The sequence below is a fragment of the Dendrobium catenatum genome, unplaced genomic scaffold (genome assembly GCF_001605985.2).
Source record: "Dendrobium catenatum unplaced genomic scaffold, ASM160598v2 fragScaff_scaffold_250, whole genome shotgun sequence".
Lineage (NCBI taxonomy): Eukaryota > Viridiplantae > Streptophyta > Magnoliopsida > Asparagales > Orchidaceae > Dendrobium > Dendrobium catenatum.
Window position 1 is genome coordinate 84,345 of NW_021318712.1, and position 10,723 is coordinate 95,067.

Here is a 10,723-nt window from a genome sequence, read left to right on the forward strand (position 1 = left end):
CGGCCAGCAGCAGGGAATGAGTTAAACTCTTTCCTAGAGAAGTCATGGCCCATCAATTGAAGCCCATTAAGGTGTGACCTGTGGTTTCAAAAGAGAGGGAGGTGGAATAAATGCTAATCCTGAAATTAAATTCAGAATTTGAGAGGTTTTGGGGGGAAATCAATTTGAAATTTGATTTCAAATTAAGTTGTAATCAATGCATTAATTGGGAATTGAATGGGGCTCCAACCAAGGTGAGGTCGGCGGCATGTGGAGAGAGGGGAAGAGTGTGGGAGCCATTGAGGGGTTTCCAAATCAGCACATGGGAGTTAGGAAAGCTTATGATGAAGTCCATTTGAATTTGAATTTCGTCATAATGCGGATTTAAGAACTTTCCTTATTAGGAATTTCTAAATATGGAAAGTTTTGAATTTCAAATTTTGAAATTCAAAAATTGGTAACTCGTTTATTTATTGCTAGGCCACAATCAAGGAGCCATTATGATGATTGACATCTTCATCATGGCTTGGGGCGAGGTGGTGGCCGGCGGCCAAATGAGGAAGAGGGGGCTTGCTGTCGGGTTGGGGGTTTCTTGATGGAGCTTGGGTTGTAGTGGAGGAAGCTAGTGGATAAAGCGGTGGATGATTGGATCTCGGGTAGGGCTTGGTGTGGGGAGGAGGAAAACAAGAGTTGGAGAAGAAAACAATAAGATAAAATAAACCACGAGTCGAGGACGCTTCCAACGACTGGCGGGTATTGCTTTTGTGCTCACCTTGGGCTTTTCCTAGAACTCACACAGAGATCTATGAGAGTTGAACTCACTAAGAGATCAAGAAAATATGAACTCACAAAGAGAACACAAAAAGAAGAATTTCATTTTCAATAATCATCATCCTCTTTCCAAGAGGAGGGAGAAGGCTTAAATAGCCAAATACATGAAGGAAAATAAAAAGACATAATTGCCCCTAGGCAAACATAAGACAAAAGCCCTCAAGTGAGGGTAGAAAGGGAAAAGTACAATAACAAAACAAATACATAAAATTTTTCAAAATAAATAGACGCGATCGTAGCCGTTGATCTTCGATGTCCTCATCACTACTCGTTACTCGATTCGATTAAAGCTCGTTCGTGATAGTTAAATTAATTAAATAAACAAATTTGAATATTTTTTTAGATACTCGATCCTTAAATAAATAAGCTTGAGCAATAATATGTTCGGCTCATTTATGTTCACGAACTATATCATTTAAAGCTCGTGAACAAGCTCGATAAGAAGCTTTCATTTTATTTTATACCTTCAATATAATAAATTTATTCATGAACAAGAGACATTTGTTCATGCTTGCTGGATTTTTTATTTAAAATATTCATGAACAAATATAAGATGAATCATAGATCGTTTGTTCATGAACGAGCTCATTTGGTAGCTCAAACATACTAATTAGATATGTTCATGAACAAGCTCATTTGATAGCTCAAGAGTACTCATTAGATATTTTTGTGAACGAGCTTATTTGATAGTTTAAAAAACTTCGCTAGATATGTTTGCGAACATGCTGGACGTATAATTCCTTGGTCTTCTCTCTCGATTCTCATTTCGACATTCTTCAGGTCAATAAACAATTTATTAAAATCATCCAAATGTTTTTTAAGCTCCTTTGCTTCATCCATTTGGATCGTGTACGGCAGTCTGCAAACTCCATAAATCTCTATACGGATTGAAGCAGGCTCCTCGTCAATGGTTCTAAAAACTCACCTCATTTCTACAATTGCAAGGATTTACCTTCAGCCGCTCGGACCCGTCCTTACTCCTCCACAACGGCCAGACTCAGCTATACATTTTAATTTACGTGGATGACTTCCTCGTTACCAGAAACAACACAACTGCTATAGACAGACTTCTTCATCATCTACAAACTCAATTTGCTCTCAAACAACTAGGACACATCTCTCTCTTTCTTGGCATCCAGGTAACTCAATCCTCAACCGGCTACTTTCTATCCCAAGAACACTATTCTACTAAACTTCTCAATGATGCAGGTTTCAAGGACTGCAAGCCGGCCCCGACACCTATCACGAACAAGACTCGCACGCCGACAGCTCTCAGTCCTCCGTTCTCGGACCCATCCCTCTACCGCCGCCTAGCGGGATCACTTCAGTATCTGTCGATCACCAGGACGGACATTGCCTATGCTACGAATCGGGTATGCCAACACTTGCAAACCCCAACCGAGCAAGACTTCAAAGACCTCAAACGCCTACTTCGATACATCAATGGCACCCTTTCTTTCGGTCTGCCTATCACCATCGGCAAATTGGAGCTTCATTCCTACTCGGATGCAGACTGGGCATCCGACACAAGTGATCGAAAGTCCATTTCAGGATATTGCACATTCATTGGGCCAAATCTCCTCTCCTGGACAGTGAAAAAGCAAGTCACGGTGGCTAAATCGTCGACAGAAGCTGAGTACCTGTCACTCTCCGCCGCCGCATCCGATGTCCTCTGGCTTCGCCGCTTAGCTTGCGAACTTCAGCTGCCACAGCCCAATCCAACAGTTATACATTGTGACAATACCTCTGCTATAGCCATAGCCAAGAATCCCGTCTTCCATGCACGCACAAAACACATCGAGATTGACTACCACTTCATCCGCCAACAAATTAGCTCCGGGGAGATCAACCTCGCTCACATACCTTCCAAGGATCAAGTGGCGGACATATTGACTAAACCCTTTCCCATTTCAAGGTTCAATGATCTTAGACACAAATTAACCATTCGCTCAAAGAATGATTAATTTGAGGGACCATATTAGAATATAATTACACATTGTATTTTCTATTCACTGTAAGACCGGCTTCATGCCTCTATATATACAGCACTGTACACCTCAATTGACAATAAGAGACATTTATTTTCCCTTTACCTTCTGTTCATCTTTCTCTGCCGGTTTCCTCTGTCTCCCTGCTTCTCCATCTTTGTCACATATAACCTCGCACGGGTCTTTAAAATCTTGTTAGTGTTGATGGAGTTGTTAATGCAACACAGGAGGAGCAAGTGGAATTGGCGCAGAGACAGCGAGGGTGTTTGCTCTTCGACGAGCCCACGTCATCATTGCTGCCAGGAATGTAGAAGCTGCCAATGATACCAAGAAGATTATCATTAAGTGCAATCCAGCTGCTCGTGTGGATATTATGAAACTTGATTTGAGCTCACTGAAGTCTGTAAGAGCCTTTGCAGATAATTTCTTGGCAACTGGCCTGCCACTTAATATTTTGATGTAAGCTATCACTATTATAATCATTATGTATTAATATCCTTGGAAATTTATTTGCTTTTGCACCCTGCATTGATATTGATATTAATTTATGCTTTTTTAACCTGCAGAAATAATGCTGGTGTCATGTTCTGTCCTTTCCAGCTTTCAGTGGATGGTTTCGAGATGCAATTTGCGACCAACCATCTTGGTTTGCCATTTTACTTGATTCTTGAAGAATATTTCTGTATGAACTTTTATTCCAAAGCTTATGGATCACTTTTCTTTCATAATTATTATTCTGTTGCATTATCAGGTCATTTCTATTTGACCAACCTTCTTCTTGAGAACATCAAGAGAACGGCTAAGGAGACTGGCATTGAAGGGAGAATTGTGAATTTGTCATCCTTTGCACACGTTCATACTTATGAAGGAGGAATACTGTTTGATCAGATCGACAACAAAGCTGGGTATGATGATACCGGACTGAACTTAATTTTCCATTTTCCATCTTTGGATATTCTGTGATTATCTCAGCAATTTTGCTTGTCATGAATTTCACTGGATGAAATGATTATGACTTGTGTATTAATGTTTTCTCTCTCTCTTTCTTTTCGATATCATCAGATATAATGACAGAAAGGCCTATGGACAATCAAAACTTGCTAACATATTGCATGCACTTGAGTTGTCTAGACGCTTGAAGGTAGTTCTGCTTCTTATTGCTATCTACTGTTTCTGCAATTTATTGATAGTCTATGGATTTAATGGTAGTAAAGATCTATAATGTATTTGCTTGCTACAGTTTGATCAGTCGCTCTTTTTTTTTTTAATGCTTGCAAGTCTTCAATTCTGTTAATTCTCTGTTAATAGAAGAAATCTGCTTCACAACAGACTTGCTCTTCAGTACAGAAATAAGATACCCATTTGTTATGACAGATCCTAAATTCTTAGGAGCATATTTTTATCTCCGAGTTGTGAAGAAATTCTCTGAATTTGCATGTGGAACGTAAATACTACTAATTCTTACTTAGTTATTCCCTCTCTTAAAAGTGGCTAGTAAACATGGCAGAGAACATAAATAAGAAAGAATAAAACCAATAAACTTCTGTTTTATTCAGTCCAAGTCTTATCATTTCAACCAATCAGGAAAAAATCATATTTCTTTTTTGTTGTCAAGTGTTAAAAGAGAAGATATGTGTCATTAAAGTCAAAATAGAAGCCCCAAATTGAAGATAAGCCCATGAGGTCAAAATGTGAAAGTATAATTCAAATACCGCATCAGTGGCAGAATCCACGCTGTTCACATGGAAAAATTATTCTGTGCGGATGCTGAATGCCGTTCGGAGCGAATTAGAGTGCGCCACGTCAAGTTTTTGCTGTGTACTGTGACTGTGTACCAAATGATTTGGCGCGATCTGATTCGTCTCCAGACGGTCCGGTGTCCGCAAAGAATAATTTCTCGTTCACATGGATGGACTAGGAGCAGAAGAAGTTTCAATGTGTTTGACTAGTTTCAAACTATGCTTTTGACGTACTACTGAGCGATGACTTCTGTCAGTGCTCTCTTATTGGACAAACTATAGAGATATATGTTATATAATCCTAGTAACCGTGATATCAAACATGTGGGGAACTGGGAAAACAGAGCCTTGTGGTTCTAGAATCCTGACTGCTGACATAATTAATGACAGTACTCGCCATCTGAAGAGCAATTTGTAGTTTTATATGAAGGTTTTCCTGTTTCATCCTTCAAGCTATGCATTGAATTGATGAGTGCTCACAAATTTCCTCTAACTCATTTTTATGTTAGATAAACAATAAATATGTTGAAGTGTGATCTAAATCGGTAAATCCTCACACGAATTGCAAAATGCTTGGATGGTTGACTTGTTTTGCGAATCTCTCACAGCATATTTCTTTCTAGTGCCCTTCTGCTAACTGGTTTTCTGCTATCATATTAAGCTCCCTATGAACAGTATTAACAAATATTCAATCTTGCAAAGCAGGAGGAAGGTGCTAATGTAACCGTAAATTCTGTTCATCCTGGAGTAATCATGACTAATTTAATGCGACACTCCTTCCCCATGATGAGTAAGTACATGAATTCTGAAAATTTGAAGTTCATTAAAAGTTGCCGCTCTCTAAAAATTTATGTTCTTTGATGCAGAGGTGATACAAGTATTCACCTGTCTGTTGTGGAAAAATGTACAGCAGGTTTCCATCCTTCACTCATCTTCGGCTTTGTTTGGGACAGCTTTGTGACTGTTTCTTAAAACAGTTTTTTAGTACAAAATTAAAAATTTTTGTACTAAAAAGCTGTTTAAAAAAAAAAACCAAACTTTATCTCTATTCCACATCATAAGCAAGTATATAAACCTAAAGAAGACTGAAATTGCTTGAAAATTTGCAGGGGGCAGCAACCACTTGCTATGTGTCTCTGCATCCGAGCATTACAGGTGTGACTGGCAAATACTTTGACGACTGCAACGAGGTGAAGCCTAGCATTTTGGCGAGCGACGAAGAGCTTGCAAAAAGATTGTGGGACTACAGCGAGAAGTTGGTGAAATCTGCTGAGTGATATTTAACTAATTGGGTCAGCGCTCAGCCTTTCATTTTTTCTTTGTTCAGAATAAATGCTCTGCAAAATCATGCAAGTTTGCTTATGGTTAATGATATTTTGTCTCGGTCTTCAATCTTCACATGATGAATTTGATCTATTGAAGCTTTTTGAGGATGCCTGGGTTTTTTCGGGAGAGTTGCTAAATCTTTTAGACTGGGGAGGAAAATTTAGGATAAATTTCTTACATTTTGAAAAGAAAGTACAAAGTTGATATGAGTAAATAAGCAAATCAAAAATATTTTTATTGCTTCTTAAAGTGATTTTTTAGTATAAAATTAAAAATTTTTATATTAAAAAATTATTTTAAAAAACAGTAAAAAATAGTCCCAACCGAAACCTCAAGATCATTCAAACACTAATTTTAGTAAACTTCTAATATACTGAACATTTTTCAAATAAAAAAAGGGATTTTTACATACATAACACTTAAAACTTTCATATTTACTTATCTAACATTAAAACTTTTCTATTTACTGTTCAGCCACCTAAAACACTAATAGGTACCCAAATTACCACTCTCGTTAACTCCGTTAACAACCTTCAACCCGACCCTGTCTTTTGTGCGGGAATCCTCCCAATCGAGCAGGTCGACATCGTCAACGCCAGTTGTCTTCTCCACGCCGGCCAATCCGCTCGTCTTCTCCACGCCGCACACTTAGTTCGTCTTCTCAACGCTGATCCGAAATATTATGCGAACTCAAATGATCCGAACAATTGTGCGAACTCAAGCTGTCCACACTAGTCGTCATCTCCACGACGTATTCCCTCGAGCAGCTTTTTCCACACGACTCCACCTTCACCTCGGACACTCTCTCGAAGCTTTTCCCATTTAAAACCTGTAGCTTTTTTATGAAATTTTTTTGAAACAATTATGCATTTGTTTATCAAAACAATACGAGGTCTTCATTTACATACTGTAGCTTCTTTTCTGGATTGCATAGACCTAATCAAAACTAATTGATCCACAATGTATGTCCAGGATGAATTCATGACCTTTTCTTCCAATTTTTTCTTCATTTTATGGCCATGATTCCAACCGCTTACGCATGCAATTTTGGATTTTGTTCCATCCCTATTTTGTGCCCTGGTAACTTGGATGGAATTGTTGGCAGAAATGGATGCGTTCACTGAATAGCCTGGTACAAAAGAATGGTGATCTATAGAAGCTGAAGTAGCTGAGCCACAGGTAAACTGGCAAAGCGATCAGTGACTTGGAGGATGGTGAAGGGTGGAAAAGAAAGCTAGTCCCAGGCATGGTGCAAGGACGATATCCAGCGTATGGAGATTCAACGGAAAATCTAGCTGACCTATTAGAGAGGGGAGGCTGAAAACATTTCCAATCAATATAGAGAAGAATATACCAGCGAGAAAGAGCCGTCCGAGCGCGCGCGAAGCAGTCAGTCGGGTTTCACAGTTAACAGAGTGTTAGTTTTGAAGTGGGAAAGTATTTTTAGGTGGCTGAACAGTAAATAGAGAAGTTTTAGCGTTAGATAAGTAAATATGAAAGTTTTAAGTGTTATGTATGTAAAAACCCCTAAAAAAAAAACTGAACATTTTGTTGAGACAAACCAAATGATTTAAGAAGTGTTACAATCTGAATTCAAGTAAGACGAAATTAAATATTTGAAATACGATCAGAAATTTTGTGACATTAATTGATAGGCTAAATGATTTTCAATTTTTGTGTATGTATAGTCAAAACATAATTCTTGGCAAGAATAATATTATGAGCCTATATCACTCAATTTTGAGGTTATTATAATACTTAAATATTGAAAAAAAGTTTCAATGATCAAATGAATTAACATTGCTGGTCCAATTGAATTTTTTAGAATTTTGACTAAATTTGTCAAAATATTACTTCAAAAAATTAGAAATAAATCCCCTTTATAAGAATTGGACAGTGACTTGAAATTGGAGTGAGCTTAGAGATATGAAAAACTCCAAAGCCTTTTTTGACACTCAACGCTAGGTATCATCACTAGCAACCACTGTCGTCAGATTATTATAGATCGTCATCACATAATAACATCATCAAACAACCAAAACCTAAACACTGTCGCTCGAACTTAGTTGCCCAACTAATGTTATTCAATTGATGTTGTCTGATCCATCTTGCTTAAATGTAATCTCCCTTTATTACTTCAACTTTCTCATCTACTGTCATTAGAGATGAAATTAACATTTAAAATTTTGTGATTTGGTCTTTTCTAATCATAGGGATTTGTGGACCTTTATAATCTCTATTTATATAATGAATCATTTCATATGGGTTAGACCTTATTAGGGGTGCAACTGAGTCAAGCCAACTCTCAAGTCAGCTCGGGCACTCGGTTGAAATTTGTTAACGAGCTCGCAAGTCGAACTTATTGAGCTCGAGCAAAATTTTGAGCTCGTTGTATAATCGAGCTTGAGTTCGATCCACCCAAAGCTCGGCTCTATTGCTCACGAGCCGGCTCAGATGCCTGGCAGGAACTCGAAATATCGTAAGGGATTTGGGAAGACGGAAAGCGAAACGTAAAATGTCGGGTGGGAATGCGGATGCTTGGCGGGAACTAGATGGTACCTGAGTTTGGATGCGGGACGAAGTTTGAACGTTGGAGTGCACGAAGAGAGTTCAGACTACGACGCTGGAATCGACAAGATAGAGGCCAATTGGACACGAGATGTGGGACAGAGCTCGGACGTAGGCATGTTGGGACGCGGAAGTGGACACGATGGAGCTCGAACGACCCTCTCGACGAGCTCATTTGAATGGCATAAGCCGGGCTTGAACTCGACTTATCATGAGATTTGGCTCGGGAGTCGAGCTTGAGTTTTGCCTGACTCGAGCTCGACTAGACTCGTTTGCACTCCTAGACCTTATATTATTTATCATTTTGAATTTTTAGACAAACCGGCCCACAAATTTATGAGTCAAACCAGGTTCATTGACTTATTATTTCATCAAGCTCAACTCACAAGCCATTTAAAAATTTGAGCCCGACTCAGCTCACGATTCCTCTCGACTCAGTTACACCCTTATCTCCCTCCATCCAACTAAATCCAACGGCAGCTTCAAATAAAATTCACCAGCAACAGAATCTGTCATATATATTATAAAAAAAGTTCCATAATGCCATAAAGATTCACAGAATACATAAACCGTTCATTATCCATCATAACAGCCACATACCCAGCTTAATTAATTATCACCATGATATACTAATGGACACCATAAATTCCAAATCAGAATCACAGAACAATCATTCTCCCCTCCAATCCATCGTATCCCTCACTGTTCTTCCCATCGTCCTTATACCAAAAGCCATAAATTTCATATCTCACCACGCAGCTGCTATACAGCACCTGACAACCTTGACGATAACTACAATAATCCGGAAACAAACCCACCGCCGACAGCAAACACTCCCTACAACTCTCCGCCGGCAAATCCCGCGTGCACTGAGCCATCCCTCTAATGGTCACTGTCTTCGTAAACGCCGTCACACCCCAACCAAACCTCCTGTAAGTCGCCACCGCCGCTTCATTCACACTGCCCATAAGCTCCTTCACCGCGCCGTCAAACCTCACGGGATCCGTCGCGTTCTTCACGTTGTATAGGATTAAGCCATTGCTGGTGTCTAACTTGCCGATGAAGTTATCGGCGTCGTAGCGGAGGAAGCAGTAGTCGTACCAGATGCGGGCGTCGGTGCGATTGGGGCAGAGGGAGGGGAGTTGGGTGGCGGCGCCGGTGATGCAGGCTGAGCAGGCGTCGGGTGGGATGTCTCCGCGGCATCGGGAGAGGCCGTAGATGGTGGCGGTGTCGTGGCCGTAGGAGGAGATGGCGAAGCCGGATTGTGGGCTTCTTTTTATGAGGTCGGAGAGGACGGAGTTGATGTTGGATTGCAGGGGATTGGTGGTGGTTGTGAAGGTGTTGTCGCCGCAGTAATGGTTGATCAGGGGGTCCGAGGAAAAGGCGAGGGGGAGAAGGAGGAGGAGGAAGGGAAGGAGGCGGAGGAGTTGGGTGGAGAATGCCATTGCAGATTGCCGGATGATTGATGTTTGTAGACTTTTTATATAAGGGGAGGAAATATGGAACTGTGCTTTGCCGCTTTTTCTGAAAATCTGAGGGTTGACTGCGAAAAGTGCGGCGACCTGGTAATATGGAACTATTCCCCCATAGAAAAGTCCGGCGTTCGAATGGCACTGATGCAAATATTCAAAACAATAAACAAACGTGCTTTAAGTTCGATTATGAGATCTATTAAAACGCATCACGTCATTCTTTTTCTAGGTTGATATATCAGTAAAAAATTATCTTGATCAGGCACGAATCTCAAAGCAAAATTGAGTTGAAAGCTTCCAAAATTAAATCAAAGACCATATGAGTTCCGATTTCAGCAAACTTATAGTCAAACTGAACGTCTCAGAAAGACAAACCCATCGACACCAAATTCGACTCAATCCGAGCCCAAATGGGTCCAAATCAAAGGTCTGAAGTGCTGTTGAAGGGTTCAAACCACAATTTGGATTACCAAACGGTTTTCAAATATGGCATGCTTATATTCGAATCGAGCGGCTCGACGAGACGAATCCAACGAGCCCAAGATCATTTAATTCTGAAATTGTTAACGCATCTAATTGACCAATAAACGGTCCATGAGCAAGGGGATCAATATCGGCCGTCCATTCAAACACTCTCATTTTGCCCTTGATCCTCCACATATTTACAATCCATGCCACTCTCAAAAAACTATAAATAGGCCCTCATTCTTCACATGAAGAGGAGGAGGAAGAGGGAAAAGAAAAGAAGAAAGGGAGGAATTTGGGAGCTCTCTTGCCATCGACCACCACCGGAGTTCCTGCCGACCACCACCGGGGGTAT

At 40.1% G+C, this 10,723-nt stretch overlaps 2 protein-coding genes across 3 annotated transcripts in view; one reads left to right on the plus strand and one right to left on the minus strand.

Annotated features, from left to right (window-relative positions):
- The window catches only part of LOC110106329 (short-chain dehydrogenase TIC 32, chloroplastic), an 8,790-nt gene extending 1,303 nt beyond the window's left edge, over positions 1 to 7,487 (plus strand). Inside the window, exons 2-9 of one of the 2 annotated variants that reach the window (XM_028693304.1) lie at positions 3,026 to 3,257; positions 3,365 to 3,444; positions 3,550 to 3,703; positions 3,861 to 3,939; positions 5,243 to 5,327; positions 5,404 to 5,450; positions 5,647 to 5,829; positions 6,969 to 7,487. In XM_028693304.1, the coding sequence (XP_028549137.1) occupies positions 3,026 to 3,257; positions 3,365 to 3,444; positions 3,550 to 3,703; positions 3,861 to 3,939; positions 5,243 to 5,327; positions 5,404 to 5,450; positions 5,647 to 5,814 (845 nt within the window). In that variant the 3' untranslated portion in view covers positions 5,815 to 5,829; positions 6,969 to 7,487. Of the gene's footprint in view, positions 1 to 3,025; positions 3,258 to 3,364; positions 3,445 to 3,549; positions 3,704 to 3,860; positions 3,940 to 5,242; positions 5,328 to 5,403; positions 5,451 to 5,646; positions 5,954 to 6,968 lie in introns of those variants that run through there. The other variant, XM_020836196.2, reaches the window with a different exon arrangement.
- A 1,447-nt stretch (positions 7,488 to 8,934) lies between these two features.
- On the minus strand, positions 8,935 to 9,762 carry LOC110106336 (cysteine-rich repeat secretory protein 55; the record flags this gene model as incomplete). The annotated part of the gene is given in 1 exon segment (XM_020836205.2): positions 8,935 to 9,762. A coding segment is annotated over 1 exon segment (672 nt), but the record flags the coding sequence as incomplete, so codon positions are not given.
- Positions 9,763 to 10,723: the final 961 nt, after the last annotated feature.